We start from the raw sequence: 21,494 nt of genomic DNA on the forward strand, positions 1-21,494 counted from the left end.
GGCTCGAGGTCTTTCGCAACAAAAGGGGGAGGGATAAGAACGAGAGCGGTTTACTTTGAAAAAAAAAAAAAAAAATCAAAATGACGATGCAAAATCCTATAATAATTTGTAGATGATCCTGTGCTGTGTATTGTGTATCTTGCATGGCTATCAGGGTGATATTGTAGGAGATTAAGGATGCACGCCGATGCTCCAGATCAGAGCTGCCTGTTGTGATGATCGACGAGGTTGCGCGATCTTTATCACGGTTCGGATCAGTTTGCGTATCTTAATGTGTCACAACGCCGCTTCTCAGAGGAAATACTGGCAGAATATTTGACGGAGCAGAGTGTAGAAGCACGTGGGTTTGCTTTCCTGGTTTAAAGTTAGAACTACCAAGCTGCAAGGAGGAGGTAAAGAAACATCAAGAAATCAGAGCTACTTTGCTGTAAACAGATTCAACTCCACATGCCACTTACGCAGATGATGTTCTTCTGTCAGTCACCCCCTAAAGCCCCGCCCAAATTATTTGATTGGATACTCAGATTCAAACAGAGGGGAATCCAGACCAACTTTCCTCATACAAATTTTTTGTAGGAAAGATACACGTCCATTAGAAATTAAGCTACACTAACCAACAGCTTAGCTTAGCTTAGCATAAACAGGAAATGGCTAGCATTGCTGTGCACCAAACTGCCAATATGCACAAATAAACACACAGTTATTTTTCATGGAATATACAAACAAGTTTACATGTTAATGTAAACTTCACGAGTGGACTGCAACACCACGTGCCACGCAGAGGTGGCTAGCCAGGGTTAGCAGCTAGGTCGCTGCTAACACTAGCTAGCCAGCTTCTGAGAGTGCGTGATATACAGAACGTTGAATATGATTAAAAGTGATGACGAGACACAGTATTACACTATTTAATTGTATATAATCATTTGTAGCTTTTATGTTAAGCTAAGCTAAGCTAAGCTAACGTCACATGACTGCAGGAAAGTAGAAGGGGTGAAATTATTCTTGTTAACACTTAGATGAATACATATGAAAAGACAAAGAAACCTATAGAAAGTATATTTATTCAAATGTAAAATTTTGGCGTCAGCATCAGATATTAGCATCTTAGTAAAACCTTAACTGTCCCAGTTTCTTCTTTGACCCCATTTACATTGACTCAAATATTCAGACTAATTATTGTGAAACTACAGCTCACTTGTTCCATTCACTTTTATACCCAGGAAATATTCATGCTGACATTTATGCCCACTTTCAGGGCCGACATCCTGCGTTTGGCATCTTTGGAAAACTTCTCCACTAGAATTTAAAGTAATGGCTTCGAACAGCTGCACGGCATGAGTTTGCAAAAACAACAACAAAAATTTTTTTTTTCAGGTTTTAGAGGCAAAAAAAAACATTTTAGTGTCACGTTTAGGAACAAGAAACAAGTAGACAAGAAGAAACGTCCTGAAGTTTTTATTCTTAAAGGCCAAAAGCCATAATGTGATGCTTTAGAGCTCCAGGCCTCAAACAGTTCTGACTACATATAATACCAAACATAGAAAGCACAGGTATCGGTTTGAATAGGGACAGGAGGAGAACCATTCCCCCACAACACACAGCACGCTCCCCCACATGTGACCACACTGACAGATCAGTCTCTCTTCTCAAACCTGAATTACTAATACAAGACTCTGTACCGTCGCATGAAAAGAAACTGGAACGCACCTACACCGAGAGATGAAATGCTTTACAGAAACCATCTGTAATGTAAAGAGAGGTGTAACAGCGCAGCCGACACATCCTGTACGTATGGGTTTCTGCTTCCTGTTGTGTGATGTTGATTGTTTTTAGCTCTCTGGGGAATTTGTGTGAAGTAATTTTTTCTCGCCTTAAAAGTCTGTTCAGGTTTTTTTTTTTTTTTTTTGACGAGGAGCGCCTCTTAGATCGTGACCCCGAATGTGACCCCCGAGATGAAGACGGACCGTCCCCGACGAGAGACGATTAGATCTGTCGTCACCTGAAAGACGAGAGGGGCAGACGCAGGAACCCAAATAAGTGGTGTGAGGGGAGGACGGCGGCGAGACCGGGAGTACGTCCTCACCTGAGCCCCGTCTCTTTCTTGGCAGACGTCGGCAGCCGAACACCAGAGGAGGAGGAGGAGGAGGAGGAGGAGGAAGAAAAAAAAAAAAAAAAGGTCAGCCAGAGGCCATGGGGTCCCACCACGGGGCAAAGCTCTCCTCAATCCCTCTACACACACACGATTCCCGTTCTCATTCCACGTGGCCCCTTGACCTCGCTATTAAAACACAGGAGCAAATCTCCTGATTGGTCACAGCGGCTCAGAAACAAATGATGCCAAATACCTGACTTCTGTATGGCCTTTTCCTGCAGGGAGGCACGAGAGGGAGAGGGTTTCAGAAAATGCATCTCGGTATCGGAACACGTATAGTTCGCTACGGGGGTTTGAGGTGAAGAGAAAGGATCTGTCAGGTCACAGGAAGCGGTGCGATATTTCAACCAAGACTCCTGCATCCTGTCATCATTAGAGATTAGAACACATTTATCTGTAAATGATGAATCAGATGCTGTTTTTTTCTGTCACTTTCACAGAAAACTTATGCAACTAGTTGCAACAATTTGTGAATACCTGGGCCTCTTTGTGATCATTTTTATGACTTGGTGCTAACGGTGATTTCCGCCGTGCATTAGTCACTTATCTGTGTATTCTGCACACTATTTAAAGCACACGGCGCTACGCGACTTCAATTCAGGGTTCAGGCCGGAGCAGAACTCCTGACAAATGCAGTTTGCGTGTGGACTTGTTGGCGTGTTAACACGTAGAAGATGCTGCTGGTGAATTCCTGGCATGATGATGATGATAAAAAAAGGCAAACGGAACGAGGAAGCTGTTATTCTGAGCAGATTTAACCTCCTGAGACCTTTTGTTTGCGACGCATTTTTAATTTCTAACCTGGGATTAGTAGTAGGAACTAAGAAGCATAAAAACTAAGCGTAATTTTTGAACTTTGTCTTCACATGTGGACGCAGGGATTATTTCACTGTATATTACAATAAAATCCCCCAATGTGTAACAAAATCTAAAATTGTTAATAGCTCGTTTAACCCTTTGACAGTTTTCTAACCATTTCACAGTCATTCAGTTTGGAAGATGCACAAATTTGCCCACGTGTGAACGCATTATATATACAAATATCTAAGCTGCGGCTTTTATACTTTTATAGCTATTGCGCTTTTGAACGGATGAAAATACACATCACACAGCTTCAGTATTCATAATGTATGAATTTGTACAGTCGTGTGAACATTTAAATAATGACACGTCAAAATACTCAGTTTGTGGTGCACGCGATTAATATAGATTTAAAAATAAATTACATTTAATCGTGATTAATCGTATTTCTTAGTATGACAATCAAAGGGTTAATACCTGAAAATTGCTGTGCAAAGACAGAAATGATGGAGTCCCAACGTCCTCAAATGAGTACTTTCTAATTAGCTCATTACTATTGACAGAATTGATTATGAGTTGCACGTTATATCAAACCGTAAATAAACAAGTTTTAACCGTAGTATTTGATGAGGTTTTGAGGTTTTTCCACTTTTGTCCCATTATCGGCTGAAGAACTTAACCTCTCAGGAGTTTAAGGCCCAGTTATTAAACTAACGTTTGCAGGAATTAGTGACTTTTGTTAGATTTGTTCAGTTTCCGAGCACAGACGCTCGCTTCCTGCAAAAACACCTGTGCATCTAAAGGTGGAGGAAGCTCCACCTGGTTCACTGAGTGGCCATCAAACACTTCCTTTATTTTTTTCTTTCCCCGAGCTTAAAATTTAAACCGTTTCTCAGCAGCAGAGATGACACATCGGCCTAAACGCTCATTAGACGTTTAAGACGTGCAAAGATTTAACTGTTTCATCCGGTATTTTAGCATGAATTACTTTAAAAGTCAACATGAACATGATATTTAGCTAAGTCAGTGATGTTAATTGTCTGATGTCTTTTACACGTTGATCGTGTTTGTCGTCCAACTGACTGAGACTCTGTTCTGTTCCGGCCCGCCTGGTTTGTTCCTCCAGCTCTACGGTTTATTTCTTCTCTTCCTGTTTGCGCTCAACTGACCGTAAGAGCTGTTCGTGTCAGTGACGGGTAAAAAAAAAAAAAAAAACAAAACATATTTTTTTTTTTTTTTTAATATTTTCTGATAAATAGATGGCAGGGCGTCACTGATTGTGGTTGTGGTGGGTAGGTGTGTTTGCGTCAAACATCGGAGAAACGTCAGGCAAGAAAAGACGGCTCTCGACCGCAGCGCTAACATGTCAACAGAGATTAAACTAGTTTATTATTTTCAAAGAGGAAAAAAAAAAAATTTTACGAAACAAAAAAAGCAGTCATATTTTACACTAGTGATTATTATTAAATTTTTACAACCATTCAGTCTGCATAACATAAAGAAATAATTCTACATCTTTGTTTCTTTCGTATTTTTGGTACTCTGATTTATACATACAAATAACAAATACAGGAACTTTTTTCACAATGCATATAATCTGTGGGCAGGAAGAAAGTCTTTCAGGTGTGTTCATTTGTGTGTGTGTGTGCATGTGTGTGTGTGTGTGTGTGAGTGTGTGTACGTGCGCGCTTCAACACAAACCAATTGCCCGAGACCTATAGCACATCCAAAAATAAAAAAAAAAAACAAAAAAAAAAGAAGAAAAAGAAACAGAAAAAAAAAGAGAGAAGAGAGACGCCTGCAGCCGGAGCCGCCGACTCTCCGCGAACTTAATGCAACACAATTCATGCAGGCGAAAACCGAAGCCTGCCCTTCCTCAAAAGTCTTTCCCCTCTCGTCTTTTCGCCTCCTCCTCCCTTTTTTTTTTTTTTTTTTCCTTTCCTTTCCTTTCCTTTCCCTCCTCCGGGACTCGGAGGCGTCCTCTCTTCGTCTCTCCACCTGCTGCGACTCGTACCCTTCTTGTCGTTAGCTGCCCAGGAGGCATGTTTCCTTTTTTTTTTATCTTACTTAATTAAAAAGTCTTCATTAAATGTGCTGTATTTCATACAATTTGTACAAATATATTCAACGTCTGACTCTCCTCATCTTCAGCGGAAGAAGAAGGAGGAGGAGAAGAAGAAGAAGTAGAAGGAGAAGAAGAAGAAGAAGAAGTGGAAGGGGTGGGGTGAGGGGAGGGGGGGGGGGGTTCCTGTTACACAGGTGCAAGGTGAGAAAGTTAAAGGAGAGGGCGTCATAGGAGTTCTTAGAATGTCTGGTTTCGTGATGTTGTGTGTGGAAAAGAAATGGCTTTTTGTACACGAATGGAGCTCCTTATCACGTGGATCAGCTGGGAGGGGGGGTGTGGGGAGGTATGTGGGGGGGGGGCAGCGGCTTTTGGAGGAGAAAAATAAATCTTCCCCCTGGAGGTCAGTGCGCCACAGTCAGAGTCTGCAAAGCATTCACGTCGCAGAGGTACACGTTTTTATAAAAAAATAAGATACAACTTAAGGAGGGTGGCGGGGAGGGGAGGGGGAGGGGGGGGTAAAAAGGAGCCTGGAGCCTGGAGCCTGGAGCCTGGAGCCTGTCACCGTGGCGACGCAGGGAATCGGACCGAGAATCAGTTTGTTTGTCTTTGAGGAGATGGAAGCGGGTCAGCAGAGGTACCGAGGGGTGTGGTGGTGGTGGTGGTGGTGGTGGTGGCGTTGGCGGCGGCGAGGCCGAGGGTTCGGGGGCGGTGCTCCACCGGGCGGCTCTAACCCATGGCTGTCACCATACTGGAAGGGTGGTGGGGGGCGAAGGGGAGGCTTGAAGAAGGGTGCATGGGTGTCGGGGTGGTCAGCATGTGGCCGGAGTGCGAGAAGGGAGGGAAGGACGACATGTGGCGGGACAGAGCGGCCGGGCTGAACGAGCTGCTCTTGTCCATCAGGCTCTTGGAGAAGTCGTCCATGCTGTCCTGGGACTTTTTGCTCTTCTTGGACTTGCTGGACATCTTCCTGTTCCTGGTCTGGATGCCTTCCTTCTTCATGGTCAGAGGTCGGTTGATCTGCTCTCGAAAGGAGACAGAAAAGATGGCAGGTTAGTATTTAGTTATTCAGAAAAACGAGTCCAGTCACAAGTCACGCGTGTCTCGCACCAGGAACAGAGTTTACACCGTATATAGTCTTTGTGTGTGCGCTGAGCTGGATTTAAATGTTGATTCCTTTAAGCTGGACGGTATCTGAGGCTGAGGCTGCGCCAGAAAGAAAGAGAGAAAAAGGAAAGATGGAGGAGGAGGAGGAGGTGGGAGTGGGGGGGGAGGCTGAACAGAGACGGAGAAGAGAAGGGTCTGGCAGCTAATGTGCAGCCAGTCGGCCACAGAGACACATGGCCGTGACGACCGCCGGCGTCGGCCAAGTCCTCCTCTCCACCCTCCTCCTCCTCCTCCTCCTCAACCGCGCGGCCGTCTCCGGGCCAAAATGGCCCCGGCTGCCGTATTCCAGCGCAAGGTTTGAGCCGAGAACGAGGGCTGGATGATGGAATTCGGGCTGTGGGCAGGATTTACGAGGGGAGGTGGACGACTGGCTCCCTGATCTTTCTCACCGGGTTCCTCCTCCGGGGAAACGGGGACGGGGATTTCTTCCCGGCTCCGTCTCGAGTCGTCCGAGACATTTTTCGAACCGGGGGGGGGGGGGATTTCTCCGCTCCGAGGCGGTTCTACGCCCACCTAAAGCCGGCCGGGCCTCTGCTCTTTGATGCCGAGGCGTCTCGCGGAGGAAGCCTCGGGCCGCCGGCCTGCGCTCGGCCTCCGCCATGGCACACATCAAAAAAAAGTGTTTGACTCAATGACCACCACCTCCTCCTCCCGACAACCAGCAGCTAACCACCTGAAACCTCAGCCCACGTACGGAGGTGTCAAAACCCAACTGTGCCCGAATGAAAAGCAACGAAGATGAGACGCACGCTGAGAAAAACCCTGATTACTCAAAAGACGCCGGCCATGTTTTGGGTGTTAACACGCGGCCTCGTGGTTGTGGCAACTTTTCTGTTTTCACAAGCTCCTTATCTGAGCTTACGGGACGGCGGCGGCGGCGGCGGCGTCGGCGTCAGGTGTTTTGGGAAACACACACAAACACACACACTCGGCCCGGCTAAACTCCCCGTGAAGAATGTGGAATTCGTTTCAAAGGCGAGCGAGGAGTCCCGGGTTTCACCAAAACAAACTAATTTCACAATTACGCCAAAGGTCGGGGTCGGTTCAGGCGCTAATACGCAACCGGGAAATATTATTCTTCTCTCCTTTTAACCTTGGTTCGGAGTCTGTTTCTGCCAAAAGTAACATGGGAAAATGATTTAACAGGGAGCGCTCGCGTGACAAGCGGGGCAGCGGAGCAGGACACTCTTCCCCTTCCACACGGGGACGCGGGACATAAGGAGCCTTTATCAGCCGCCTGAGACGCACACAGGAGGGAGGGGGGGGGAGGGGGGAGGAGAGGGGAGGCAGGCGGGGGGGGGGAATTACCTGCATGTGGCCTCAGAGCAGTTAGTCTGGTTATTATTATTATTAGTTTCAGCCACAATGGCCGTTTGATTAAAAGTGACAGCTTTGTGCACAGGAGAGGAGGGAGGGGGGGGGGGGAGATAAACGAGTCCCTGGGGTTTTCAGATTGAGGATGTGAAATGATGTGGTGAGGCACTAACCAACCCAAAACGAATCAGACGGATTGGTGGTCAGAGGGGGGACTCAGAGTCTGGGTCCCTGGCGCATGGAACCAAAAGGCTGGAAATACCGAGTGGTGACGGAGGAATATAAAAAAAAGAAAAAAAAAAAAAAAAAAAAAAAAGACCGGCCCTGAAATTAATCGAATTTTAATTAAGCCCCCCCTCCTCCTCTTTAATATTCAAAAGCAAAGCGGCTGCGGGCTTAGTTCACTTAGGTCTTATACATTTTAGATTCGCACTTACTGCCAATAAATCACATTAATTCTACAGTATTTGTTATCGCGGTGCCCCGGAAATTCTCTGCAGGGACGAGTCAGATCAAATATTCAGAGGAAGGAGAACAGGACGTGATGGAGAGAAGGAATGAAGAAGGAATAAATATTCAGCAGCAGCAGCAGCCTCGCTGGCTCAGACAGGCGTCCTGTGAAGGTTTATTACTTACATTGTGCAGTTTATAGTAGAGGCCGCAGGCGTTGCACACCGGGTCCCCGTTGGCGTTTCTCCGCCACAGCGTCGTCGTTGTCGTTTGACAGTTCGCGCATGACGTCCCTGCCCGCCTGGCCGCGGACTGCACAAGGACACAGAGAGGCCGGGGTAAACGTCACATGACCGCGCAATGACCCAATCAGCATGAAGGTTTTTTATTCTGACAAGAGGGGTTCGCACCAGCATCCAGGGCTGCCGTTTCTGGAGATTTTTTTTTTTTTTTTTTTTTTTTTTTTTTTTTACCGCTCGACTGTCGATTAAAAAAATTAGTTTTGTTCGAGCACCGTGACGCAGCGTGGCGTCTTTTATTTCCCACATTTTTTTAATGTGCGTGAATCTGGCAGCCCTGAATTCATGGCATCTCGCATAAGAAGCCTGTTATCAATGCAATAAAGACAAATGCATAGTCTTTATTCACACTCCTGCATTGCGTAAAGCTAAATATATATATATACATATACATATATATAATGAGGCTTTGTTTCTACTGCATATACATTCTGTGTGCATTTAGAGCAAGCTGGAAATAGTTTAAAAAAATAAAAATAAGGACAGAAACAGTAAAAACAGGGCAGCTTTCACTGGAGGCTAAAAATAGCGCCACGGAGCGCATACCTCCAACAGAATAAATATTTACAGAAGACATAAAAGCAGTGCCTTGAAATGGGAGAGCTATTAAATCTGATTAAATTTCCCCCTTTAAGTCAGTGTTTGTGCCACGAAGCCGATTTTAAAATGTCAACCACGCGACGTGAAACAATTGAAGAGAAACCCTGAACGTGCTCATCTAGATTCCACATAGATTAAACCTAAAATAATAAAAAAAAGATAAAAGGCTCTTGTTCTTCTTTGCAACCTGGATACGTCTCCTTCGTCTTGCTTTCTTTTTCTTTTTTTTTAATATAGACACAGAATTTGAATAGACAGTCAAATGAAGCACATGGAAATAATTGCACGCCGGTTAAAAGCATAAAAAAAAAGAAAAGGATATTTTTGGCTGCGCTGCGGGCTACCAGCAGAGTAAAAGCCTCACTTCATCCTGACACGGTGAAAGTCGTGTCTTCCAGTGGATTTCAGCTGCCTGCCTCACAGCTCAGTTTGCTGCAGCCGCCTGACATTGATGTTATAATCTCTAGAACAATCAATAGACAGGTGACCGCAGAGGACGCGCCAACGTAAAGGACTACATTATCTCGGAGAGGGATTTCCAATTATACACATGTGGTGGCCTAATAACCCCCGGTGCTGTGTGCTGTGAATAACCGATCAGAGATGCCAGGGGAGATAAACATCTGCAGTTTTATTTCATTTCCTCGCAGCATCTTGATTTTGCAAAATTACGCAAATATTTGTTGCGCAACAAATAAATACGAAAGAAGGTACGAACAGACACGTTGTGAGTCATAATCCTCGATCTTTCTCCTAATTCTGGCCTAGTTTTCCCCTGATCTCAGTCCTCAAGAAATAAAACAAAAAAAAGAAAAATCCCTACAGGGTCAAATGTGCTGTTGTAATTACCCAAACCTAACCGTCCCGGGACATTTGCGCACAGATCACAGCGCTAAACAATCTCAAGTCGTGACTCTGTGCTGGTCTGGCCCGGCCCGGCCTGGCCTGGCTCGGGATCCGCAGCCTTTATGTTTTGACTGGGGAAACGGGCTGTGTTGTTAAAAGCGACTTATCTGCGCCGCTCAGATATCCGGCAGCCCTTTCCTGAGCAGGCGGGTTTTCGCATTAGACAGGCAGGGCCGGCGCAGGGAAGAAGTCCAGAGCGGGACTGCGCGGCCATGTTTGCCTCGAAAGATTATCAGGATTTATTTATTTTTTTTCTTTTTCTGTCTTTTCAAAGACAGGGGGAACTCCTCTAAAGAGAGGCAGCTCCGGTGAGAGGGGGGCTTTCCCTAAAATAACTGCGATCTTTAACAAAAAAAAAAAAAAAAAAAAAAAATCAAATGTAACCTAAATATTTAAATTTAAAAAGGAAATTGAGCTCATTGAGTTTCTGAATGCAGGGCACTGCAACAAACTCTCTAACGGGGCCCTACGGTTTAAAATCTGTGCATCAATGACAATTTTCTCAAATCAAAAATAGCATGTCATTGCATTTTAATGAAAAAAAAAAAAAAAAAAAAACTGTGCAGTTTTTTTTCTATGGTAGTATCTGAAAACAGAGACCTGCACTTGTCGAGTCAATTTCCTGCAGCTAATAGGCCTACTTCTTCCTGGATAGGGGAAAAACAGAGAGAGAGACGGAAATGTCATCAATAGAGAGAATGTGGTGGAGACGTACCAGCCGCCGCTTGGGTTTGATGAGAGGGCGATTCTGCCCGTTCATCTTGTGATAGAGTCCGCAGGCGTTACACAGATAGTGACCCGTACCATCCCGCCTCCACAGCGGAGTCGACGTGGCCCCGCAGTTCACACACTCTCTACCTTCTGCAAGAGCGCGCGCGCACGCACGCACACACACGCAAACACACACACAAACACACACGACAACACGGAGCCGGGTCAGTTGGTCCTTCACAATTAAACAATCACAAATGTCATAAATGCTGGGAATAAAAAAAGGTTAGTGAAATAGAAAATGCTTTTTGTAATTCTATATAAAATAATAATAATAATGACGATAATAATACTTATTATAATAATTATAATAATAATGATGATGATAGGAAATGTAAGCTGCAGAAGCAGCAGTTTGTCATTTATTTGTGAGACACACATCACACACACACATTTATCACATGTGGTTAGTGTGATTGGTAAACACGGTATTTGTGTGAACATCCATTAGACTGAAAACATTTTAACAAACCACAGAATATTCAAAGTACGTGACACTGAAACACGAGATTTTTCAGACTGCGCAAAACGCCCTTTTCCGCTTTCTCCCATCAGCCACAAATTTTCATGATAATATTAATAATATTAATAGCACCGATAATAATTCTGCTTTTTTTAAAAAATAATCCAAAGGGCTACATCAGGATGCGCCCTTTGTTTTGGATTCGAGGGGATGTTTGCTCTGACTGGCACTTCTCTAGTGACACCGACAGGTGAGACGCGCAGTAACAGTTGGACGGTACAATGGGGGGCCGCCTGAAACTGAAAGACGGGAGCTGCAGTCACACTCAGATTATTTGAAAGCAGAGACTAGCGCAGGGCTTTTGTGCAACGGCGAGAGTCTTTTGCATTCTCATGCAGCTACACTTCCCCTTTTCTGCCGAGCTGCAAAAAAACACAGCCCGACTTCATGGCACAAAGAGAAAGAAAGAAAGACAGAAAGAGACGCGTCAGTGTGGGGCGAGTTTAGATGTGACAGACATGCAAACACCTGGACGAGTGTGTGTTTCTCCCTATTATTTCTTTCTCTCTCGCTCTTTTTTTTTTTTTTTTGGCAGGAGAGGATTGTGTTGAAATCAAACAGGAACTGCGACGGATCCAACGCACGCGAAGAAGCAGGGCCTCTGCAATGCAGGTTTTTCTGCTGCTCAGGACGCGTGTGAGCTCTGGAGAAAAACGCTTCCACTGTAAGTTTCCACAAAGCACCGATAACCTCATTAAAAAAAAAACAAAAAAAAAACATGAATACTACTCAGATCGCGGAATATCTCTAAATGCACATTATCTCACATGATCCTCGAATTAAAACGTGCATTAATGACCCAGTGCACGACGCTGAATAATCCCGATGATATGCATCAACTAATCCACTGTTTTCTATGCTCCCATCAAACACGCAGATATTAATCTTATTACAGGATACTGCTTTTCAGACGCGCGGTATCTGAAAACATTTAAAATAATTAGCCTCCACACAATTTGGAAATAAACGTCCCCTCTCTTCGCCTCCCCTCCCTCGGCGGTTCGTGCTCTGCCGCGGCGTCGGTGCAGCCGCTTTTTTTTTTTCTCCCCCCCCCCCTGTGAATGAACGAGCAGCATCCGGTGCTGTACCGCTGGGTAAACAATGCAACTGTGGCGCGCACTGGTCTGAGAGTAATGGGATTATCTTAAACATATAAACGGGGCGACACAGCCCGGAGAGCTGACCTCCGCTCTGCCTCTCACCCACCCTCTCTCTGTTTAGTGCAGAGCAAGACGGAAAGAAAGAAAAAAAAAAAAAAAAAAAAAATCGAAAATGATCTGAGTTTCATTACGGAACTCGTTTGCGTCATGACGATTTTTTTTTTTTAAATTGCGTTGAAGAAATAATTATGGATGACATTTTTTTAATTTTTAATTTTTAGTCACTAAAAAAATAAGCTCAGTTCACCATAAATTTATTTCAAACGTCCTAATTTTAAATGTTATTTTTCTTCTTATTATTATTATGGCGATGGAAGCGAAAACTGACATGTTTTCATGCGCCTGTTTAGAAATACAGGTTGATCGATGTGGCCCCAATATGAAAGGCTGATTCTATTGGAATGAATGTGCTGATTATGGGATTTTTTCTTTCTTTTTTTTTTTTTATTTAAATATATGAGATTAAACATGGCTGATCATTAAGGCTGCAAATCTGGGGAATAACGTTAGATCAAAATGGAATGTAATAAAGCGCACGCCTACCTGAACATGACCTTGTTTTAGGTCTTGTTTTGGGACCATAACTAGAAGATGACCCACCTATCAGGCTACTTGGTGGGAAGAGGCCTGGGCCGTATTCAGGGACATAGGATGGGTATGTGGCGATGGGGTGGTGGGCAGAGGCTGACCCTGCTCCGATTGATGCCACGCTCCGGCTGTGAGCTGACTCCAGTTTCATACTCTCGGCCAGGGTCACCTGGTACTTTATGCACTCTTTATCCTCCTGCCGTCCGGAGCTGCTGGAGCCCGGGGTGGATATGCCCGGGTCCGGGGATACGTCTTTCGGAGGGGTCGGGGGAAACGTGAAGAGGTGCGGACTGGAGTGGCCGGTGGACAGGGAGGAGGAGGAGGCCGGGGGGTAGACGGACAGGCTGGCCGGGGAGCCGTGGTGTAGGGGGTTCTTGGGGAAGGGGCTCAGGTTCCAGGGAGAAGTGCTGTGGTGCGGGGCGATTCCTTTGCTCCCCTCCAGCCAGGGCAGAGAGCCGTGCAGTAATGAGGGACGGCACACCTGGCTACCTGAGGCAGCACAGACAAAAAACAAAAAAATTAAAAAAAACAAGATCACAACCTGACTTCAAGCGTTGCAGCAGGAACACATGCACATTTCATCCCTCTGCTCCAGAGGAGGCCCGAACACACACACACGCACACAGACACACACACACACACACACACGTACACAACAAACCGGACATTAACGCAGACACATTTTTAGTTTAGCGTTTTCCACATTAGATAAACCCGTAATCTAATCACACTTTCGGCTGAGATTGTGCTGCCGCGTAGAAATCATTTGATCCACTGTCATGTCGAGAAACTAGAGAGCTTCATGTGGCCACGCACGTGCATGTTTTCTAACCTTTACACGCCTTGATGCACCAGCCGAATACTTAAAAATCAGAAGCCTTAAAAGAATTGTTTGACTGTTCAGGAAGTTAAAAGCTACATTATAGGAAACTACACAAATGACTAGAGTATTAGAAAAGAGAGACACACTGTGCGTGCGCTCAGACCTGAAAACGCGCGTGAGAGCGTTACCAAAATATCCCAGGTGTATGTGTGACTCCTGTGCCAACACATCTATTTGTTTAAATCCGTAACTAAACACTCGACTGATCCAGAAAGCAAATTACGCACGGGCTTTTGAAAAACTTCACTGACATATGAGTCAGCTCGTGTTTGAGAAGTTTAGACGGGAATTGGCTGTGAAATGAAGCGGCAGACAGAAACCAAAGACAAACTGGAGCTAAAGTATACATATTTACGGCGGTGGTTTGACGACACTTAAGCTCTCGGGTTGTTTTAAGGCAAAGTCAACTCAGGCCAAAACCGAAACCTGGTCTGGATCACAGTAAGATAATACAAATAATTCCAAACACAGCGACAGTAATGGGGTCATTTTTCGCAATTACGCGCGAGCATCTAAAGGGGATAATGTGCACGTTATTAAATAAAAGGCCTAAACGGGCATTTTTTACTTACTGTGTGGAGGAGGAGGGTACCTCTGGACGGCTCGGACAGAGTTTCCATAGTATGGGGAGACGTGGTTGCCCTGTCCATCGATATTAAAGAGTACATCCACATCTTCAGCGAGGGGATACTGCGAAGGGTCCATGTACGAGTGACCGAGGCCCGGGTGATGTGAGCCGGGATGCTGCTCGTTCAACACCGCGGGATGATGGCTCATCCATCGTGGCTGATCCGCACTTACTTCCATCGCTCGCTTTTTGTTCTTCTTCTTTAGCAAATGTTCATGTACGCCGAAGCAACCCGGTACAAGTCAAAAGATAAGAAATAATCAGTCCCAAATCCGTTTTTAATTCTGCTGTTAAATCCACAGGTTCCGCGCTTGCTTCCGATCACCTGGAAACAGAAAGAAAAAATTAATGTCTCATTTTTTTCTTACATTTGTTTGCGTCTAAAACAGAACAGGAGGCTCCCACGCTTTGCCGGATTTTAAATACACACACATATATATTTTAATCTCTAAAGAAATATATTTAAACATACCCCACATTACAAACGCGACAAAGGTGCTGTCATATAAATACGTCCAAAATGGAATCCAGTCCCCACGCAGAGTTCCTGAACTTCTTCCTCTCAGAAAAAAAAAAAAAAAATGTCAGTGTTTGCGCCCAGCTCAACAGGTTTGTTGTACGGGGCTTGTTTGCAGCGGATGGCTTCACCGCGCACTGACCAGCACCAGCAAGTTAAACTCACTGATCAAATCTCTGTTTGTGCGCAGTTGTAGCCCTCTCCATTAACTCCGCTCCCCTCCTCTCTCTCTCTCTCTCTCTCTCTCGGTCTGTGCTCACTCGTCCTTGCTCTACGTCTCTCTCCCTCACTCTAGTCCTTTTTTTTTTTTTTTTTTTTTTTTTTTTTACAGTGAAGGCATTCTTTCAGGATGGCGCCAGCCAGCTCAATGCTCGCAGACAGCTGTGGCGCGACGCAACTTAAGGAGGGTCTGTCAGTGTCATCAGTTAGGGGAGGGGCCTGTTCTAATTGAATATAACCCGAGCAAAAGGAGAAACGCAAAAGTGCTGCAAGATTTTTTTTTTTTTTTTTCCTTTTTCAATGACCTTGTCAAAAAAATAAAAAACTTTATTATTAAAATATGCATATATCCGTGTAGCAGGCCCGGTGGACGCTAACAGCGTATGTGTTGCATGCGGACAAAGAGACGTGCAAAGCAAAGACGTTGCAGGGAGTTATTTTAGATAAATAGGAAGAATCTATTAATAGAATAAATGTTAAAAATAAAGTTAAAACGCACATAAGACATTTGACATGCACGCCTGCACAAACACACGGAGATATATTTGACAGATTAGGAATAAAAACTGTAAATATTTTTATTTGGAGTCAGTAATTCGGGTTTTTGTTGCATTTCTTTCGAACAGTCCTGCAGCGTTTCAGGAGCAGAGAGAAGAAGAAGAAGAAGAAGCAGCAGCAGCAGCAGAAGAAGAAGAAAAGAAAGGCTGCAGCAGAGCCTGTTGCTCTGGGCCAATGGCAGGTTGCGGGACATTTATGCTCTTAAAATTTGTGACAGTGCGTCCTCTCGCGGTGACAGGCACATTATTCTAATGGCAGCTCCAGACTGAGCCGATTTCCTCAGCGTGAAGCAGGAGCGGACAAGGACGCCCGGGTGACTGAGCTTATAGTCCATTAAAAAAAAAAAAAGAAGACGGAAGAAAGAAAGAAAAATGTGAGATATTAAAAGCGGTATTTATTTATTTATTTTTTTTGTCTGTGCTGCAACTTGCAATCAACAGTGGCTCATGTCTTGGTTTATACAAAACAGTATCTTAAATGTAACGCGGGAGAGATTTTGCACCATATATATATATATTTAAAATATATGTATATGTGTGTGTATATAAACATTAGATAATAATTTAATAGTCAGACTTTTACGTGTAAATCAGACGTTGAGTTCAGGCACCGTGAGCAGAAAGGGGGAAGTGGGAAGTATTATATTACACCTTGGTTTCTCCATATACTCTCATATTGCCAGTGCGTAATGGTCGAGCGGTATGTATGTATGTGTGTATGTATGTATGTGTGTGTGTGTGTGTATGGAAAGGGGGGGGGGGGGGGGGGGGTAGTCTCGCCGACGCCACTGGATGTGACGTCACCGCGCGGTTCAGGAAATAAAATAAACCCCAGCGCAGTGTGTGTGTGTGTAGGCAGCGGGAGCGCGCACGCCCATGCACCACGTACAGCGTTTATCCTGTGTGTAGTCCAACATCTTTACAGGTGGGGTCAGAGACTACACAATAAAAAATAAATAAATAAATAAAATGCCTGTAATCAATACTGTCTCATCATATTTTAGATTTTAAAAAAAAAATAAGTAAAGCCGTACAAAGCCACGCGTTCATGTGCTGGATCCATTAGTGCGCAATCATGTGTTCCTAATTTTTTTTTTTTTTTTTTTTTTTTATCCACCTACACTCTTTGATATTAAGCAGCCCAGCGAGCACAGACTGACAGAAACTTGGCACAGCCGCCCGGTTTTCCTCTCCAGGAGCGTAGCCCTACCTGGAGAGAGACGCACAGGAACAGGGAGCGTTTCTCACACAGGCAAACCTGAGACTGAACTTGGACGCAGACCGCTGTAGCTGCCATTGTCGAGCTGTCAGCGGACTCGTGTAATTATCCTCTTGAAAAGTATCGCGCAGCCATTATATCCACAAAGTACCCGTTATAGGTGCTCGGAGGAAACACATGACGGTGAATGTAGCCTAAAATCCCGATTATGTTTTTTTGTTTCCTGACTGGATGTATCGAAGCTTAGAGAATGGGACATGGAAGCCATCCCATGACTTGATTCCCAAGCCTCGGCGTCAATAACGGCGGAGCTTATTCAGCGCGGTCTCTCCTTAAAAAGTTGTCACATATAATCCCAAACTGTCAAATGGGGGCAAATAGTAGCTTCAGCCTTTTTTTTTTTTTTTTTTGGTAACTCTGTGCGTGAGAGAATCTAAAAGAGAACTCACACGGGTCTATTTTTAAAACGAACGGCCTCCAAATAGTAGCGCTGCTGCTGCTGCTGTGCGTAAAGGTTGATTCATAAAAGCAGACGGAGGTCCAGCAGTCTCTCTTCTGATGGCAGAGATAATTTCTGAGTGATTGTGTCAGCCAACTCTGATTAAAATCAAGACATGGCACAGTTCTTTTTTTTTCTTTTTTTTTTTCAACATTGCAGCTGAGAATTTAAGTCAGGAACGGATTATTCCATTGCCAGCGTGGGGGATCAAATGTTTCAGATAACGTCTAGTGTGTGTGTGTGTGTGTGTGTGTGTGTGTGTGTGTGTGTGTGTGTGTGTGTCGACATCCTGTGCATGGCCTCATCAGGAATTACAATCATTGTTTTTTTGTTCCGTCATAAATAAAAGTTTCCTTCCGTCAGCTGATTAATCAGAGGTCAGGGAGATAAAATCAGACGACAATACTAATAGTAGCAATAATAATAATAATACATCACTGGCTATAACGGTAATGATATACGATAATTATACGTATTTCAACAATGAGGATGTGTTATATTCGCAGTTTTATCGCTGTCATTTTAAAATACCAGGAAGAAAAACTGCGCGCGTTACATCAGTATGAGCTGATATATCAGAGGTTCGTATTTTTATTTATCTTATATTTATTCACACTGCCCAACACAAAGAGTCGCAAATATTATTAAGCTTGTATTTTAATAACTAAATAAATAAAAGCGAAAATACGCACAAAGCGGCCCGGGTGCTTCGTGTTTCTAGATATAATGATGAAGGTGCCCGGTGATTAAAAACGCTACAGGCCGGTGTAGTCACCTAGTAATTGTGAGATTTTTTTTACTGGGTAAAGGCAGCATCTGTACACACTGAAAGTCCATGCAGCACCTGCGGGTAACCTAGTTGTTACGTTACCGTGAGTCATCCATCGCCTTTCTGCTCTTTTCAAGAAAGAAAACACACTTGCTATTCTGACAGCATGTGAACGGACCCGGCTTCTCAGAACAAAAAAACGAGGGCGTGAAAATTCTGCTCTCTCGACACTTGAAAAACAGAACTGGATTTCCAAGAACGATTTAAATGAGAACGTGGATTTTTCTTCGAGTGTTAAAAAAGTGGCACATTATTTTCTGTGTGTCATCCCTTCCGACTTAAAAAAGAAAAAGAAGAAGAAGAAGAAGAAAAAAAAAAAAGACAAACACAGCGATGTGCCAGTTGAGTGACTTGTGATTCTTATCATGTGTGTGTATCGCTTCTCGCCAGACGCTCTGATGTAATCTTACATTTGACGTACGGGGCCTTTTCACCTATTTATCCTCAGCGTGAGTCTCCAAACACAAAGTCATTAAACAAGATAATTATTCGTAGTATTTTGTCGGGGGAGGAGGCGGGTGCTAATGTGTTACTCCAGATTATTAGCAGTGAATTTAATTCTTCAAATCTTAAAAAATCTTAGAAGCGTGACAACACCCGCAAGAAGGTGTTTAAAAAAAAATAAATCTGGCAGTCAACACAAAAGATAAAAGGTAAAACCCCCTGTTTTTTTTTTAATATTAATATTATAAATTAAAATTTTATAGAAAGAGACAACGGATAGATAGAAAATAAATAGGTTTTAAAAAAAATATGTTAAATAGCGTCTGGGATCAGTAGTGCGCGAGCTCTCGGTCTCGCACTTCTCGCGAATAGACCGTTGGAGCTCTTTGGCCCGTGACAGCGCGCGTGCGATGCCCCTAATTTGGCACCCTATTCGCTGAGAGCGGCGCCATATCAAGACATATCGACCGAAGACGAGATGGAGGAAACTAATAACGATGGGGGGGTGGTGGGGGTGGGAGGATGGGAGGATGGGGAGGGGGGGGCGCAGCCTCAGCAACTCCTTTTTTTTTTTTTTATGACCCGCCGGCAAGGTAATCAGATCAATTTCACGGCTTGCATGGGATTCTGCCTGTACCACCAACCTGAGCGGTGGGTAATAGGTCGTTAAAACCCATCATCTGCGCTATTTTGGAAGGTATTCAGGTACGTAGCTAAATATACACACACACGTGTATATATATATATATATGTATATATATTGTAAGCGGCGGCGTCGCGTGGCTCTTCTCTTATTTTTTTTCTAAATCGAACACCTGCGTTAATTATTAAGCAACACGTTTAAGGTCAGCGACAAACTAGCTGCTAGCGACGTTAAACGCAACAATGGCGGTTCGCTGTGTGTGGATGGAGAGGTGGTGGTGGTGGTGGTGGTGGAAGCAGAAGCAGCAGCAGCAGCAGCAGCAGCAGCAGCGGACCCCCCCTTTTCACAGCAGCAAGTGCACACAGCCGAGAACTCCAGTTAAAAAAACAAAAAAAACAAAAAACAAAAAAACACATCTTTAAACCCCGCAGCCTCCCCGCCACTTCCATTCGTTTCAGCTCAAAGTTCGTTCAAGAGAGAAAAAAACATATAAATATGTATATATATAAAAAAAATACTAATTAAAAATAGAGAAATACGCGGCGAGAAGCGGAGGGCAGATGCGGCGGAGTGGACGCGCGGAGCGGTGAGGATGCGGATATTTACTGACCTGTGTAGCGGAGGCTGCTGCCGGACGGGCGGAGGCTTTTTTTCCCCGCAGATGTGAAGAAAGAGTGACATAGAGATGGAGGCGCCGATGGCATTTAGAGAGAGAAAGAAAGAGAGGGTTAGAGAGAGAAAGCAGTGGACGGGAAGGAGAAGAAGAAGAAGAGAGAAAAAAAAAAAACAGAGAGTGGTGCCAGCGGTGGTTGGTGGTGGCGGTGGTGGTGGTGGTGCGCGCGCGCCCTCGGTCCCGGAGTCACATCCACATCATCATCATCATCACCATCATCACCATCCTCCTCCTCCTCCTCATCATCATCACAGTTCGGCGCAAGGAGATTCACGCGCTCACGTAGGCTACCGGGCAGGCTGCACGCGCGTACGGCCCGAACCGAAGGCGGCCTCTTTACCGTAATCCACTGTGCTCAGCGCGCCAGCTCTTCCGGGTCTGAAAGCATAACAAGTTAGGGCGAACAGAAAGCAACTAAAAAGGCAGCACAGAATCCATTACAGGGCTGAACGTGGGAGTTTCTCTTATTTTTGTTTTCACATTTTAACAATATACTGCGCTTTTTCTTTTTTTTTTAAAATCAAATATGCGCTCGCTCTTATGGCTATTTTTTTATTTTATTTTTTGTGTTTGTGTGTCTTATCTCGTCTAGTGCATCACCAGACAGTGGTATCAACCCAATTACGTATCACTTCCAATCAAATGTCAGTGGTGAGTAGTATTTTTGGCCGGAAATGATCACCTAGGAAAAAGCGGCTCGCATGTGCGGTTTGTGTTCTTGTGCATGTCGTGATTGAGCAAGGAGGCAGAATTGAGCGTGTTGTGCAAGTGCGCGTGTAGCCTTTTGTGCATGTGCAGATGTTTCAGTGCAGTCAGAAAATGTTGCACATCCTTTTGTGCTTGAAGAGGAGGCTCTTTCTTTCTCTCCTCTGACACACACACACACACACACACAGACAGACACACACAAAAAGAGACAGATGAAGCCATAGCTGTCTGCCTATAATCAGAGCCATACATCCAAACTCCACCTGAATTATCCGAAGAAGAATGAGGAGGAGGAGGAGGAGGAGGAGGAAGAAGAAGAAACAAATCTGGAAATGTAACGTGATGATCGGAGCTACTTGGTGGCTGTGGTGCTTTTTTGTTGTGGAGACAGCAAAGCTTCACGCACATCCAGCAGCAACCGGGAGGCGCACAGAGGCCGCACCAGCCTGATTATTGACACCATGGTTGATTGAAAGGAGCACCAAGCAAATCCGATCCTTCTCTCTGTGAAATGCACTGAGGAGAGGAGAGGAGAGGAGAGGAGAGGAGAGGAGAGGAGAGGAGAGGAGAGGATGCTGGAGGCTTGGTATCTCTCATGTTGCGCCTCGACTCTTTGAAGGAGAATGTAAACTCATCACACCCAAATCTATCTTTGGGGGGAGAAATTCAATTAAGGTAATAAATTAAAGATAATTGGCGCAAAAAAAAAAAAATAAATAAATAAACACGTTGGATAAACTTACAGCCAAAAACGTTGTCTTTTAGAAACCCAATGAATTATTCAGCATTCATTCGCGCGCAGCTTTTGATTTCACCGGGATTCAAATGGAATTACGAAATAACAACATCCAGATAGTAATGATTTATTAATCTGCTTTGGAT

The 21,494-nt window shown here is 44.5% G+C and overlaps 1 protein-coding gene across 7 annotated transcripts; it reads right to left on the reverse strand.

The window, feature by feature from the left end:
* Positions 1-4,312: 4,312 nt before the first annotated feature.
* Positions 4,313-16,337, reverse strand: gata3 (GATA binding protein 3). 7 transcript variants are annotated; one of them, XM_047575446.1, is made up of 7 exons: positions 14,777-16,335; positions 14,249-14,629; positions 12,806-13,282; positions 10,556-10,612; positions 10,352-10,398; positions 8,133-8,258; positions 4,313-6,035 (listed from the first exon to the last, which is right to left on the reverse strand). In XM_047575446.1, the coding sequence occupies exons 2-7, from the start codon at positions 14,481-14,483 to the stop codon at positions 5,745-5,747; spliced, it is 1,233 nt and encodes a 410-aa protein (XP_047431402.1). In that variant the 5' UTR covers positions 14,484-14,629; positions 14,777-16,335; the 3' UTR covers positions 4,313-5,744. The 7 variants fall into 7 exon arrangements, with proteins under 7 accessions (XP_047431402.1, XP_047431398.1, XP_047431401.1 ...); XM_047575442.1 differs by having other exon boundaries at positions 12,749-13,282; XM_047575445.1 differs by lacking the exon at positions 10,556-10,612 and having other exon boundaries at positions 12,749-13,282; positions 14,777-16,334.
* Positions 16,338-21,494: the final 5,157 nt, after the last annotated feature.

This window comes from Mugil cephalus, chromosome 22 (genome assembly GCF_022458985.1).
Source record: "Mugil cephalus isolate CIBA_MC_2020 chromosome 22, CIBA_Mcephalus_1.1, whole genome shotgun sequence".
NCBI classification, from domain to species: domain Eukaryota; kingdom Metazoa; phylum Chordata; class Actinopteri; order Mugiliformes; family Mugilidae; genus Mugil; species Mugil cephalus.